Source organism: Megalobrama amblycephala, linkage group LG4, assembly GCF_018812025.1.
Source record: "Megalobrama amblycephala isolate DHTTF-2021 linkage group LG4, ASM1881202v1, whole genome shotgun sequence".
In the NCBI taxonomy this organism is placed as follows: domain Eukaryota; kingdom Metazoa; phylum Chordata; class Actinopteri; order Cypriniformes; family Xenocyprididae; genus Megalobrama; species Megalobrama amblycephala.
In genome coordinates, this window is record NC_063047.1 from 2,820,563 (window position 1) to 2,835,396 (window position 14,834).

At 38.7% G+C, this 14,834-nt stretch overlaps 1 protein-coding gene across 3 annotated transcripts in view; it reads right to left on the minus strand.

The window, feature by feature from the left end:
* Positions 1–3,636: 3,636 nt before the first annotated feature.
* The window catches only part of LOC125266292 (E3 ubiquitin-protein ligase RNF43), a 139,195-nt gene continuing 127,997 nt past the window's right edge, over positions 3,637–14,834 (minus strand). For 2 of the 3 annotated variants that reach the window (XM_048186808.1, XM_048186807.1), the window contains 5 exons: positions 13,291–13,392; positions 11,414–11,584; positions 10,761–10,878; positions 8,473–10,020; positions 3,637–7,713 (listed from right to left, as the gene is read on the minus strand). In XM_048186808.1, coding sequence (XP_048042765.1) covers positions 7,688–7,713; positions 8,473–10,020; positions 10,761–10,878; positions 11,414–11,584; positions 13,291–13,392 — 1,965 coding nt within the window. In that variant the 3' untranslated portion in view covers positions 3,637–7,687. The remainder of the gene's footprint in view (positions 7,714–8,472; positions 10,021–10,760; positions 10,879–11,413; positions 11,585–13,290; positions 13,393–14,834) is intronic. The other variant, XM_048186809.1, reaches the window with a different exon arrangement.

Here is a 14,834-nt window from a genome sequence, read left to right on the forward strand (position 1 = left end):
TCCGCACCATTTCCTTAATCGTTCTTCAGCTACATCCACCACATAAAACATTCAGAGTCAAATGGGTTTGAGGAAACTTTGTAAAACATTTTTATAAGAAATATGAGGGTTGTTATAGTTAACTAAATCTAAAACTAAAACCATAAAAAACATATTCATTACTAAAATATACAAAAATGTATATATAAGAATTGTCATGAATTAATCGCTTTTATGTTGTCTATGAAAGCCTGTCGACTGATTTTACATGAAGGACTCAGGACGTTTTTGCCAGGAAAATCAAAGGATGTGATTTGTGGTTTACACGTGCTCCAGAGAGCCTTTCTTCTGCTCAGTGACGCATGAAACGAATGCTTATACAATGTTCAGGATAAAAACCCGTTTTATTGAGCAGTAGATAATAATCATGCATCTGAAATGGCACAGCTCTCCTCAAGATTTGCGCAGATCACTAAAGCAATAGTATTAGTGATGCTTGACCACCAGTGTTGGGGAAAGTTACTTTTTAAAGTAAAGGATTACAATATTGCGTTACTCCCTAAAAAAGTAACTCATTACATTAGTTACACTATTTTGCGTTACTTTTCTTTCAGCTCTAACAACAACAAAAGTTGTATTTTTGGCAAATATTAAGGCCCTTTCACACCAAAAATGAAATGAATAATCCTCAGGCTGAAGGAAATGCATATTTCAGCCTGTACAGTAGAGGGCGCAGCTCAAACTTCTTAAAGGGGTGGTTGATTATGATTTGACTTTTTTTAACTTTAGTTAGTGTGTAACGTTGAGCATAAACAACATCTGCAAAGTTACGACACTCAAAGTTCAATGCAAAGGGAGATATTTTCTTTTACAGAAATCGCTTTTTAAGGACTACAACAAACAGCTGGTAGGGACTACAACGAGCTTCTTCCTGGGTTTGTGACATCACTAACCCCAAAATATACATAAACCCCGCCTCCGGGAACACACAACAAAGGGGGAGGGGCCATGTTGGGCTGCTTTAGAGAAGAGGAAGAGTTGTTGTAGTAGAGTGTTGTTGTCATGCCGTCATTTTACGCCGGACTGCTTCACAAACGAGGGTCAATTCAACACAAAAGATGAACATGACGGCACATGCTAGTGGATGAGTTGAATCAACTCCACAGCAACTACATCAATTTATCCACTAACCATTCAGAAACATCTAAAAGTTGTAACTTCTTCCTGAGTCTCTCCATCAGTGTCGACTCCGGTTTGAACAATGTAAGGCTGAACACCGTTACTGACAATCCTCATTTTGGCTGCGTGAGATTCTCCAGCTTTGTTGTTGTTGAGCTGTTAAAGCTCCGCCCTCTTCTGGAAAGGGGGCGGGAGCAGCAGCTCATTTGCATTTAAAGGGGCACACACAAAAAACGGCGCGTTTTTGCTCACACCCAAATTTGAGAAGATATAATAAATGATCTGTGGGGTATTTTGAGCTGAAACTTCACAGACACATTCTGGAGACACCAGAGACTTATATTACATCTTGTAAAGGTCCCCTTTAATTAAAGAAAAACAGGATACAGGACAAACGCTTATTTCTAAATCTAAAGTAATTTTTGCTTATTAGTATGGTTGAATTGGATCATTGAAGGTCAGCAGCAAAGACATTGGTTAATAAATTGAGATTAAATACATAAAGTATATTTGTGTAATTTAATATTTTCATAGACAGGAGAGCTGTCAGTCAATAAATTTGAAAACAAAGTAACTTGCGTTACTTATTTGAAAAAGTAACAGGTATTTTGTTGTAAATTGAAAAAGTAGTGCATTACTTTACTAGTTACTTGAAAAAAGTAATCTGATTACATAACTCAAGTTACTTGTAACAACGCTGACCACCACAAACACAAACCTCTACAGACTCAAAACACTTATTTTCACCTTTAGAAATGTGAAAATAATCTGTAGACAGGTCAGTTATTGTTCAAATATTGGTTTGGCACAATTTCCAACAGCCCAACAAAATAGTTACTATTAACAATACAATTCCTATTAAAATAAAACAAACACCACATTCTCTGTGTTTTTATTTAAAAATAATTTATTTGTATACAATCGGAATGATGCCAGGTTTATACATCTATGATGGCAGCTGTACGTTTCATTAAGAATATCATTCCAAAAAGTGAGAAAATAACATTTTAAAAATTTTCTCCGACCTGGACAAAAATGGATAAATATATTAGTAAATAAATATATTAGTGACATTACCATATTGAAATGTTCTATTATATATAAAATACAACACTTTATCTTATAACTGTTTTTTCTTTCTTTGTCTTTTTTTTTTTTTTTTTTTTACACAAAATATTGAACATATACTGGCGTATCCCTTGATTTCTGAAGGGATTTAGCTCTGTTAAAAAAGGCAGTTTTAATTGATTCTCTGTGGAAAAGAGAGCGTATGAATAATACAGACAACCAACACAAAGGACCAAAGGTAGAGAAAAAAAAATCATCCTCAATGTTTAGTGACATTTCATTGATTGACGTATTATTTTCTAGAACTAATAGTTACATAGTGCTTCGATCGTGCTTTGAATCACATGCAGATTTTCTTCCCAAGGCAAAGTGCTGTTTTCATCCTTTCTAGATAAAGCCAGGAGCTTTCTGTGTTAATCTGTGTGAGACCGAAGCCAACATGGAAGTGCAAAGCGTATCTTCCGTGATCTGTGGTAGTTGGAGGCAATAGTTGCGTTTACTTACTATATTTAGTCAGAAGAAAATCAGGAGGCTGTAGTGTGTGTGGATCCTGTTACATGGTTTACAATTAATGAATATTATTGGTAAATTCTTATCTTTGGGTGATAAAAAGTTACTGTCATTATGGTATTGTCTAACTCAACCGGGCTGAAACTACTCATTTTAAAATAATGATTTCCATTGCTGGAAAAGCTACGGAAAACAAAAGAGTTTTTACAGTTAATATAATTTCTTGCTATTATGCACGGCTCTAAAATGTTTACCTGTTAACTGTCAATGTCCCGCTGCTTTTTTATTGACTTTTTTTCCTATTGCATCATATCATTCGAAAGCTTAAACACTCAAAATTCATCCTGGGAAATTTGTTTTGAAATTGGACATTGCGTTACAATGGAAACCTTTATGTAATATTGAGTTCAAATTTAGAGCACAACTTGGTTAGACATAACTTTGATTATATAGCAATTTTAGCATCCAAATTATTTTGTAAAATATATTTTGTATAAAATTAAACAAATGTTTAGTTCAGTCCATTTTTTTTTTTTTTGGAAGCTTGTTTCCACCATGAAATAAAAAAAGGTAATTGCACATTTTTTTCTCACAATTCTGACTTTTTTTTCTCAGAATTGCAATATAAAGTCAGAATTGCAACTTATAAAGTCAGATTCGTGAGTTACAAAAGAAAACACTTAAAAATGATGGAAGCTTGTTTCCGCCACTAAATAAAAAAAATTATAAAAAAGGTAATTGCAACTTTTTATCTCACAATTCTGACTTTTTTCTCAGAATTGTGAGATTTAAACTTTATAACTTGCAATTCTGACTTTATATTGTGGAATTCTGACTTTGTAACTCACAATTCTGACTTTATATTGCGCAATTCTGACTTTATAACTCACAATTGCGAGTTTAAATCTCGCAATTTGGAGAAAAAAAGTCAGAATTGTGAGATAAAAATTTGCAATTACCTTTTTTTTTTTATTATTATTTAGTGGCGGAAAGAAGCTTGCATAATTTTTAAAAGTGTTTTCTGCCGTCATCTGCAAAAAGAGAATCATGAATTACAACCATTTAAGTTCATATCTACGCTCAAAAAGGGTGTTGACAGTTAACAGGTTCATAAATGGCTCTTTAAGAGTGCAATAATCTTTATAAAATGATTTTAAAAAACTTTCTCCAGTAATCACCAAAACTGGGAAAGTCCTTGAAACTCACTGGTCATAAGGTGTGGGTATGAGGAAACCCTATATATTGGGATTCATTATATTTTATCTTATTTATATTTTTAATTTGGGATTCAGCCTCATTTTGATGAAAAGCAACATTTGTGACTGTATGAAGCCAAAAAGGCATGTGAGAGACACGGGGGTTCGTGGTTCAAGGGATCAAGACCTTCGAACAATTTGACCATTTACTGACAAAAAATAAAAAACATTCAGGTGTTTGCATTGGCAAGATTTCCAGTGTTTTCTCTTCTATACAAAAAAGAATGTTTCAGGTTCAAAACCCGATATTATTTCCAGCACGTCACAGATACTGTTGATAGTTTTGAACCTGGACCATTCCTTTTAATGGATGCTTTTAAAATATATGACAACAGAGATTTCAGGGTAACAGATTAAAGATGAGTGTTGCTACGGTTGCAGGCGATAGACATCATTGGCTGGTATTGCCGTGAACATGACAGCAGGCTACATTAACGTCTATGAATAAACTTCATGAAGTGTTCATTTCATGGGTTACAGAGGCACTTTTGGTGAGCTTGTATGCTGGTTCTATGAAATGTCAGCGACCCTTTAAGGGAACATCAGTCTCAGAGGTGAAAGCAAAGCATTCTGGGAAATGTAGTCCTTCTCAGCCCAAACACATTACAGGCTTAACAAGACCAAAGAGAGAAAGCAAAACAGAAAAAAAAAAATATATATCTTCACAACTTTCCCCAAATATATTCAGTCAATTCATTTAGTTTTGACAAGCAAAATTGATAAATGAAGACAAACATTTGAAAATAACAGCTGCCATTTTTGAATTAACAAAACCGAGACCCTGAAACCTCAATGAAATGCTTTTTCCAAGGACAGATGATATAAAGTAAAGCTCCCTATCGCTCCTCTGAGTCAGAGGTAAGGAGAGGCGGACGCACAAGTACCTTTGAAGTACCGTCTCGCTGATTGGTTATCTGAGGTAGTGCTGGAAAACCAGGCCAGATGTTTGAACGTAGCCCAACACGTCACCGTTAAAGGGCTACGGCTAGCTTCTAAGAAATAAAAATGGAAGGGGAGAGTAGCATCGCAATAACTAAATAGTTAAAAATCAGCCAGCAGGTGCGGTGAGATAACGAATGCACGGATGCTACTCTATGCAAGTGCGCAAACACTGAAGGAAATGCACAGCCAATGCATTGCAAGCTCTCAGTTTTCAAGGAATGATGATGGAGTCACCTTCAAATTACACACTGCCCGGACAAAAAAAACAAAAAAATCACTGTTTGGATTTAAACAGGCAAAAGAGTCTATGACTGGGTCATTATTGCAGTGATTATTATGTTTAAATGTTTGGCAACGGTTCTTTTAACCCCAGTTGATGGAGTGTGAAGCTTTTCATTTCTTAAACAACCATGTAGAAAGACACATCATGGCCATATTCCTGGATGACAAAGCCAAGATTCATCAGGCTCAAATTGTACCAGGCAAATGCATCAGGCAAAACTTGACTCTTGCGTTGTCAATACAATATCTTGACCAATGCAAGAGATGAGCACTGCTCCAGCACATCCCAGAGACTTTCAATGAATTTAAGGTCTGGACTCAGAGGTGCAAATTCATGTGTGAAAATGATTCTTCATGCTCCTTCCCAACTATTCTTTCACAGTGTGATCCTGATGACTCTTGGCATTGTCATCCTGGAAAACGGCTATGATGCGTCTTCCTACATGGTTGTTTAACAACAAAACAAAAAGCTACACACTCCATTGTGTGTAGTTGCCAAACATATAACATGCTAGAAACATAATAATCGCTGCAATAATCATCCAGTCATAGACTCTTAAGTATTTGCCTATTTGAATCCAAACAGCGACTTTTTGTTTGGTGTAGAAACAATTTTCACTCAGAGATTGCAGATCAATTTCACAATAATAATGTGAAATTAAAAGAGAAATTTTGAAGTAGAAAGACTGAAATGGTATTTTCTTGTAAAATGTAGGCCTTTACATCTTTGAAAAATCATTTTTTCACAGTTTATCTGTTATAAACATCAACAGTTTGACTAAAGGCTGGAATACACTACACATCATATACTTGCCAAATTCATAATTGGTTACAGAGAAAACTGGGCATCATACACTGAACAACCGAGGATCATACATTACCAGACTTTCAACTCGTTCCAAACTCACACAGGAGACACATGACGCATGACCATAGTATGTATATGTAGATGCCACATTCGAGCGCTCCAGACATGTCAACTCGTCCACCATCTTCAGCATTTCAGTTACAGTAAAAGTCAATGAGTTTCCCAAGATGCAACAATATTGCGGAGCCTCTGGTTGTAAATGCCGCAGAGATTTAAAATCCCGGAGAAATTAGATAACGAGAATGTGTTGGTTTCAATATTAGAGGTTTTTAAACTGTAGTGACTTTTTAATGTTGTGTTAGCAAATGACTTTGTCTTGTCTTTCATCTGCTGAAGTCTATTGAAGATAGATATTCGGATATATAACTATGGTTGCAGACGCACAGTCAACTTGCTCTCAAGTGTTTTTTTGTTTTTTTTTGACTGTTCCAATATGGCGGATGGCTTATGCATAGCGGGCCATAGAAAAGGCCGCTAATGATGCTCCTATGTATGTATATCTATGGTTGAAACAAACATGGATGTGCCAAGGGTCTTAGGTGGGTAGATGCGGTCAAATATTGAGGCTAATTTGTTACCCGTTTACTTTTGTATTGTTATTGTATTTGTTTTGTATTTTCATCACACTTTTAGATAGAGGACAGCTTCAGTTTCAGCAGCGATGCGTCATACACACCCATATGGGTTCTAAAATTCGCTCAAAATATCAAACATATTTTTATATCCTCCGAATTGATGTAATCATAGTCTGAAGTGAAAAAATCAGAGTCTGTGCCCATCATGCACTACGTGATTTTCTGTGAAACCAGTCAACTCCAAGTGTATCAATCTGCAGACTGGTGCAGACTTTCGGCAACTATTGTTAACTCATTTAGACTGTAAATGTGGGCAAAATTTGTGTAGTGCATTCCAGCCTTAAGTTTAACTTGCTCAGCAGGATTCCAGCATGATAGTAGTTAACCTGTCAGAGAAAATGACTGTAGAATAATGTTGCGGTATGAATTGCAATCTGACACATTTCAGAACACAACAACCAAGTTTGCGTAGCTAGAAGTGTCTGCGTTCTTGCATAGAGTACATAAGTCAAGCCTAATTCCCAATGGAATATGGGAAGACGTGCTTATACCTTTAAGGGCTTTAACAAAAAGGAATTCTCAGACTGAATCCTGTTTTAAAGCAAAGGAAAGGAAGAAATGCTCTCATTCTTTTGCGAACCTCCCAGATCCTTTGATAACTTCCTGATTTAACATCATTTGTTTGCCTATTAAAAGTCACATTTGGGCTGTATAGGGTCAAGTACCTTGACAGTACCAACAATGACTTGTTTTGCCCATTAGAAATGTGCTAGTAACAGTGAGTTACTTCTGAAGAGTACATAGAATCATCACTGATGATTTCTGTATTTACTTTACTTTATAAATCTTTGTTAGGATGACATTCTGAGGTATGGAGATTCTGGGTAATGCAGTTTGATATTGCAGAAGATGTTTTGGAATTTTCTGGAAGACTCAACATGTGAAAGAGACAGCGAGAGAACGCCGAAGAGTTTTGTCCATTTCGGCTCTTGTGTAGCAGCGTGAGGAGTTTTGGATGAAGAGTTTTCTCAAACACCAGACTCTTCCTCTGACCCTGTGGAACAAGAAAAATACTCATTTTATAACATCAAATTAAAGCAATAGTTCCTCAAAAATAAAAACTGTCATTACGCACTGAAAATCAACTGTGCACATTCAGATTATAACCAGCAATTGAGTGCTGCAGGAATGATGTATTCTTGTAGGCCAACCCGTAAGTTAGGCATCACCCTAGTTCCCTCAACACTGGTTTTCACTTATAGCAAAAAATGAGCTCTTGTGGCTCCTCAATGACAAAATTCATGACTGGAAAAATAGTCTTCAGGTGCATTTTGAAATGTTTTAACTAATCATCTTGTAAAGAATGTCATTTCAGTTCTACTTTGAGTATTTGAGGACTTCGAATTCGTGATCGCACATACTGTGTGTAGGGAGCTTCGGTGCTGAGTGTGCATTCTACAAGATAAGACATTTATCAGACACTTAGGCTCTCTTGTGCAACAAATTCTCTGCCATGGTCTTGTCAGTCATTGTCACGTGATCAGTGAACTGTGATTCCTGCTGCACTGTGTGCGACTCTGCAGCTCATGCTGGATGAGCAGAGCAGAAGTTTACAATAGTTTACAATTTAAGCGATCGTTATCCAACTGAATTAAAAAAGCATAACAACAGTGGAGGCGGTGCTCACGAGACGTCAACGTCACATTTTAATTTCCCAAAATCTCTTGGCATGAGATCTCATCACACCCCTAGTATAAAGTGCTATAGAAATTACTCGACTATAAAGTAGAGCACTACAATCACACATACTCACCCTGACTATTGTGTAGAGCTTGGCAGTACAGACAGATGTCCGTGGAAAGTTCGTCCCCTGGGCCGTGATGGGCCCTACACAGGGGTCTGTCCATTCCAGAAGCGGGCCCCAGAAGCTGAGGCTCCGAATGGGCCTGTTGCACCTGCTTCTGCCACACCACATGTGCCCCGCTACAGCACGGCCAGTCAGCCATACCCGTCGAGTCCAAGATCAGGGGCACCGGCAGCAGCGTGGGGGCCAAATCTGGTGGAGGTGTGCAGCAGTAGCTTCCCGCTCCCTGTCCGTAGTGGATATGAATGCTACAATCATCCTGAAGGTCCAAGCTTTGATGGAAGTGAACAACCGGCGAAGGTGCTTCCAAGGGACAGCCGGCTGCTTTCTGTCTGGTGGTCCACCCTGGGCCTTTGTGGCAACAGGATGGGGACGGAGAGGTTAAAGTAGGGGAGGGAAGGATCACAGAGGCACCTGAGGAAGATACGGGGTCCGGGGCTCTATCCTCAGCCCTCCTTGAACTGAGGTCCGTTTTGGGGCAGTGGCAAGACTGGTGCTGTACCTGACACCCAGTGGAGTCTTTGTTTTTAGTTGCATTACAGGGGCCACCTGCTGCCATGGTCGAGGACGTGGCCCCCTGATCCTCATCAGAGCCTTGGCCGGGCACTTGATTGAGTTCCCCGTCCTCGTAATAGTGGTGTCTATGCCTGTGATAGTGTACGTGACTGAACACGGCCACCTGCTGCTGCTGCTCTTCCGAGCAAACTGCACCAGCATCACCGGCATGGTTCACTACCGAGTCCAGGGAACGAGGCCTCTGCGTGGCCTCCATGCTCCCTCTGCGTGGGGCTTTGCCCGGTCCATAATAGACGAACGGGTCATAGTCACTGCTGAGCGAGCTACGAAAAGTGGACCAGCTGCCATAGACGCCCTGCAGGCTGATGTCCGTACAGTTCAAGACGGAATCGCTGGACGAGCCGTGGCATGATCCTGAGCTGGAGTCGCTCGCCGGCCCGTCGGCAAGGTAACCGCTGCGCTCCGTGTGGTAACTCCCAACGGAGCAGCTGCTGTTGTCTTGGCGGCCATGCGCGCCTCCGCCACGCGGCAGGTGATGAGTTGCGTGGTTTGCTGGCGATGCCAAATGATGCACGCAAGAACCCGAAGCGTTCCGTAAAGCTCCTACAGGGCACCGGTGACACGACCTTCTGGGGGGCGCATAGTGATGCCCACCAGTCCGACACCCGTGCCCAGCTGTTCTGTGTGTACGTCCGTGATGGGAATCCGGGGCCAGGTGGTACGCGCAGCTAGCACCCAATGGTCGGCTGGTTAAGCAACGGAGAGTGCGTGGATGAAGAGGGGGAGAGTTTCCAAAGTGACCCAGTTGGGGTAAAGGTCCAGGGGTGCGGGGGTAGTGATGCCGCAGGGAAAAGGGGACTTGGTGCTGGGGGTAAGGGTGTTGGTTTGAATAGTGATGGGGAAGGAGGAAGGCCTGACTGTGCTCTTGTAGAGGGGGCGGCAGTCGACTCCTTTGGGGCTGACGGGACGCCAGATCTGAACCTGAAGGAGGACATTTGGTGCTCAAAAACAAACTTTGATAGGAAAAACATAAAAACAAGTCTACTGACGCTACGTCCATATTAATCCAGATAAATTGAAAAATCTTTTTCGTCCAGCCTTTCGTCCATACTTTTGTCAAGATGATTTAAGCATTTTCAAACGTGTCCATGTGGAATAGCAATCTTTGAAAAATGCTTAAAAATGCAGAGTGTTTTGAAACAAAAAAGCCATTTTCAAAAATATCCGGATTAAAGTGAACATAGCCTGAATATCATGCTTTTAAAACTACAGTTGCATTTTCTAAGGAAAATAGCAGCGATTGCAAGGCAGCAAAAGATTCATGTTAAGGTTTTAGGTATGTTTAGGCTTTGGTTCTGTGTGAAAGTCAGAAGAAAGTAAATGGTAGTAGTAAATGGTTTTAAATGTTTTGGGTGAACTATCCCAAATATTCTCGTATTCGGGTGATATAAGATAATGAAAAAAGAGGAATTTCAATACAATGCTGTCTTGCAAGCTCTACAACAGGGTTCACAAACTCCGGTCCTAGAGAACCACAGTCCTGCAGAGTTTAGCTCCAACCCTGATAAAAACCCACCTGCTGGTAGCTTTCTAGTAACCCTTCAGATCTTGATTAGCTTGTTCAGGTGGTTTGATTAGGGTTGAAGCAGAACTCTGCAGGACTGTGGCTCTCCAGGACCAAATTCGCCACCCCCGCTCTATAATATATAAATTGGATGTACCCTGAGGCTGTTTACCCATGATGTTGTGCATGCACAGAGGGCATGTACGGTGTTGTAGGAGCCAGGGGTCGACACACTCCTTATGAAATTCATGACCACAGGAGATGATTCTCAAGTCCTGCCAGAAAGACAGAGAAAAGCACATATTAAATGTGCCATTGGCATGCCTCAAAACACAAAACAGCATCCTACAGTGGCCCTTTTCCTGTCAATACTTGATGGTTTCTGTTATTCCTCTAATGTTGGCGTGTTGTATCCTGAATCTAAAGCAGAAAGAACTGGATGCAAAATATTTGAATAATATCAATCCACAAATCTGACTTGTGATGCAGCCTGGAATCATAAATCACACTGAGAGTTCAGTTCAGTTGGCCTGAGTTTCTCCTAAAGGTTTTTCTCCATTTCTGATGGAGTTTGATTACACTGAATTTGTTTCATAATCTATGAACTTTACAAAGTTATTGAACTGAACTGAATTAACATTGACATGAATGGAGCTGAATAGCGATGCTATTGTGTTCTGTAGAGCTGCTTTACTGCACAGTTAAAATTTATCTCATATCTGATTAAGTTTGCATCATTGATTTTGTTATTTTCCTATGTGTTACTTTGACAATGTTCTATCATGCTTTTTCTTCCTTCCTTCCTCTTACCTGGCCATCCATGAATTCCTCGAGACAGATGGCACAGATCGGGCTGGAATTGGAGCTGCTGTTTGACGCTGGAGCTCCGTGAGAACGCTGGGATCCAGAGCAACCCTGAGAGCTGTACGTGCGCGTCTCCAACCTGCTGATGGCACGCATGGTCTCCTGGTGCACAGAGTCCTGGGAGTCGAGAAAAAAATGATTTTGAGATTTCTACAGCGAAAAGTGCCCCTATTATGCTTTTTCGGATATTCCCTTTCATGCAGTGTGCAATAGAGCTGTTTGTGAATATAAAAGGTCTGAAAAGATTCGAAGATCAAACGATAAATGGAGAAAGAATCTGCCTGTAACAAATCGTCAGTAATTCCAGTCTCACTTCCTGCACAAACCTAAGTAAGGTTTGTAGCAAATTTGCATAATGCCAGCCTGTGGTTTTCATTGGCTGCCCGTGAGCAATGTCTACTTTGCCCCGCCCTCAATCACTGTAGATGTAGCTGAGACTGGTTTGTGTTGTTCATGGCGAGAAGACTCTGCTTTCTGCTGCCAAAGCAAATCTACTTTGATGCATTTCAAAAGGATGAGGACTCAGGATCGAATTGATAAGGTAAAACCGACGCCATTGTTACTGTTCATACCAAGGAAGAGCTGAACTTCAGATATGCTAATGGGTGTTTGGTTTCCAACATGTGCTGTAATTGTTCGACCAATCACAACAGACTGGGCCAATCGTCTGACCAATCAGAGTTTAATCAGATATTATGTCAAAAATAAAGTGTTTTTTGACCTTGGATGCATGTAAACCTTTAAACAAAATTAGGAGGCCTTTAGGCACTTTAAATGTAGGAGAAACTTATTGCCCAGTGGAGAGAAGTACAATGCACTGCAAAAATATTTCCTTAGTATTTTGTTCTCCAGTACAAATATATCTAACATTCATACAAATATTTAACATTCTTTAATCAATATATATTTATTTGAGAAACAAAATGACTTAAAGGGGACCTATAATATCCCTTTTACAAGATGTAATATAAGTCTCTGGTGTCCCCAAAATATGTGTGTGAAGTTTCAGCTCAAAATACCCCACAGATCATTTATTATTATAGCTTGTCAAATTTGCCCCTATTTGGGTGTGAGCAAAAACACGCCGTTTTTGTGTGTGTCCCTTTAAATGCAAATGAGCTGCTGCTCCCGCCCCCTTTCCAGAAGAGGGCGGAGCTTTAACAGCTCAACAACAACAAAGCTGGAGAATCTCACGCAGCCAAAATGAGGATTGTCAGTAACGGTGTTCAGCCTTACATTGTTCAAACCGGAGTCGACACTGATGGAGAGACTCAGGAACTTATAAATAAATGTATGTAGTTGCTGTGGAGTTGATTCATTTACGGGGTTTATGTAAATGTTAGGGTTAGTGATGTCACCAACCCGGGAAGAAGCTTGTTGTAGTCTCTACCAGACGTTTAGGGCAACATTACACACTAACTAAAGTTAAAAGTGTCAAATCATAATCAACCACTCCTTTAAGATATTAAGACTTGTTTTCTTAAAAATGTATCAAAATTAAGTGGGTCAATGCTCAAAAGAAAAAATATAATAATTATTCAAAGGGAAAACATATTTCTGACCCCACTGACAGATTAAACATTACTTTTTAAAACTCAATTTTGATACATTTTTCAGAAAACAAAACGAAATATCTTCAGTCACTTTGCTTCTCAAGTAAATGTATCTTGAATCAAGAATATTTTGAAATTTGTACTGGAAAACAAAAGCAGAATACTGAGGAAGAACATCCTTTTTTTTTGCAATCAACATTTTACAATCCACCATCAAACCTAAAAGTAAGTGTAGAGGGCTTCGTTATAAAGTGTGTTGTGTTTTCTTACCCAGGTTCTGTTGGACCTGCAGCGGAAGCGTAGAGCAAAGATCATGATGATGGCCAACACCGCCAGAGCCACGGTCAGCAGGATGCCGACGTCATAGGGAGGCTGCGAGAACAACACATGAAGAGTGAGGCCTGAGTGTCCTACCGCCAGTTTGTCCTCAAACCAATAGATTTTTACCCAATTAACAGTTAGAATGTTTCTTAAATCTGTAAAACCCCCAAAAATTTGTTCTAATGCATTTGGGTCCGTTTTTTTCTAATCCATAGTTTTTATATGTGTTAAGACTGAATTAAAGGAATTTTTAAAATAAAAATGTATCAGATATAACCATTTAAACTAAATTGTTGCATTTTGGTCTGTTTTGACCCGAAAGTGAATTGTGGCTTCACATATGAAATTATGCTAATTTTATTTTTTATTTTATTTTATATCTATTAGTTCCCACTTGTTCATAAATATGCTTGTGCACGCACACATAATTCTGAAAAATTAAATAAAGCAAATTAAATCCATGTCTGTTTGTAGATCAAAAGTTCATAGACCAAATAGTCTAAATTTGAAAACATTTCAGAGCAATACTGATGTTGTTTTGATGTTTTGTCAGAATTTGTAAGAATATGTATATTTGGTAAATATAGTATGTTTTGAGCAGTCATGAGTTATAAGCTCAAATGAATTTAATTAAATCCACTGAAGTCAATGGAGTTCATAATGGTAATTCTCATATTATATGTTCTTATAAAATACATTCTTATATATATATATATATATATATATATATATATAATAAATAAAATGAAAATTATATTAAAATATAAAATAAAAAAAATTAATAAAATTAAATAAAAAAAAATATTAAATTATATTATATTATATACAACCCAAATTCCGATTTTTTTTTTTTTTTAATTTTAATAAAATGAAAACTAAAAATCACATGAGCCAATATTTTATTCACAACAGAACATAGATAGCATAACAAATGTTTAAACTTAGAAATTTTACAATTTTATGCACAAAATGAGCTCATTTCAAATTTGATGCCTGCTACAGGTTTCAAAAGAGTTGGGATGGGGGCATGTTTACTATGGTGTAGCATCTCCTCTTCTTTTCAAAACAGTGTGAAGACATCTGGGCACCGAGGTTATGAGTTTCTGGTGTTTTGGTGTTGGAATTTGGTCCCATTCTTGCCTGATATAGGTTTCCAGCTGCTGAAGAGTTTTTGAACCATGTTCACATATGGCTTCCTTTTTGCATGATAGAGCTTTAGTTGGCATCTGCAGATGGCACGGCGGATTGTGTTTACCGACAGTGGTTTCTGGAAGTATTCCTGGGCCAATTTAGTAATGTCATTGACACAATCACGCCGATGAGTGATGCAGTGTCCGAAGACCACGGCATCCAGTAAAGGTCTTCAGCCTTGTCTCTTACGCACAGAGATTTCTCCAGTTTCTCTGAATCTTTTGATGATGTTATGCCCTGAAGATGTGCAAAGCCTTTGCAATTTGATGTTGAGGAACATTGTTTTTAAAGTATTCCACAAT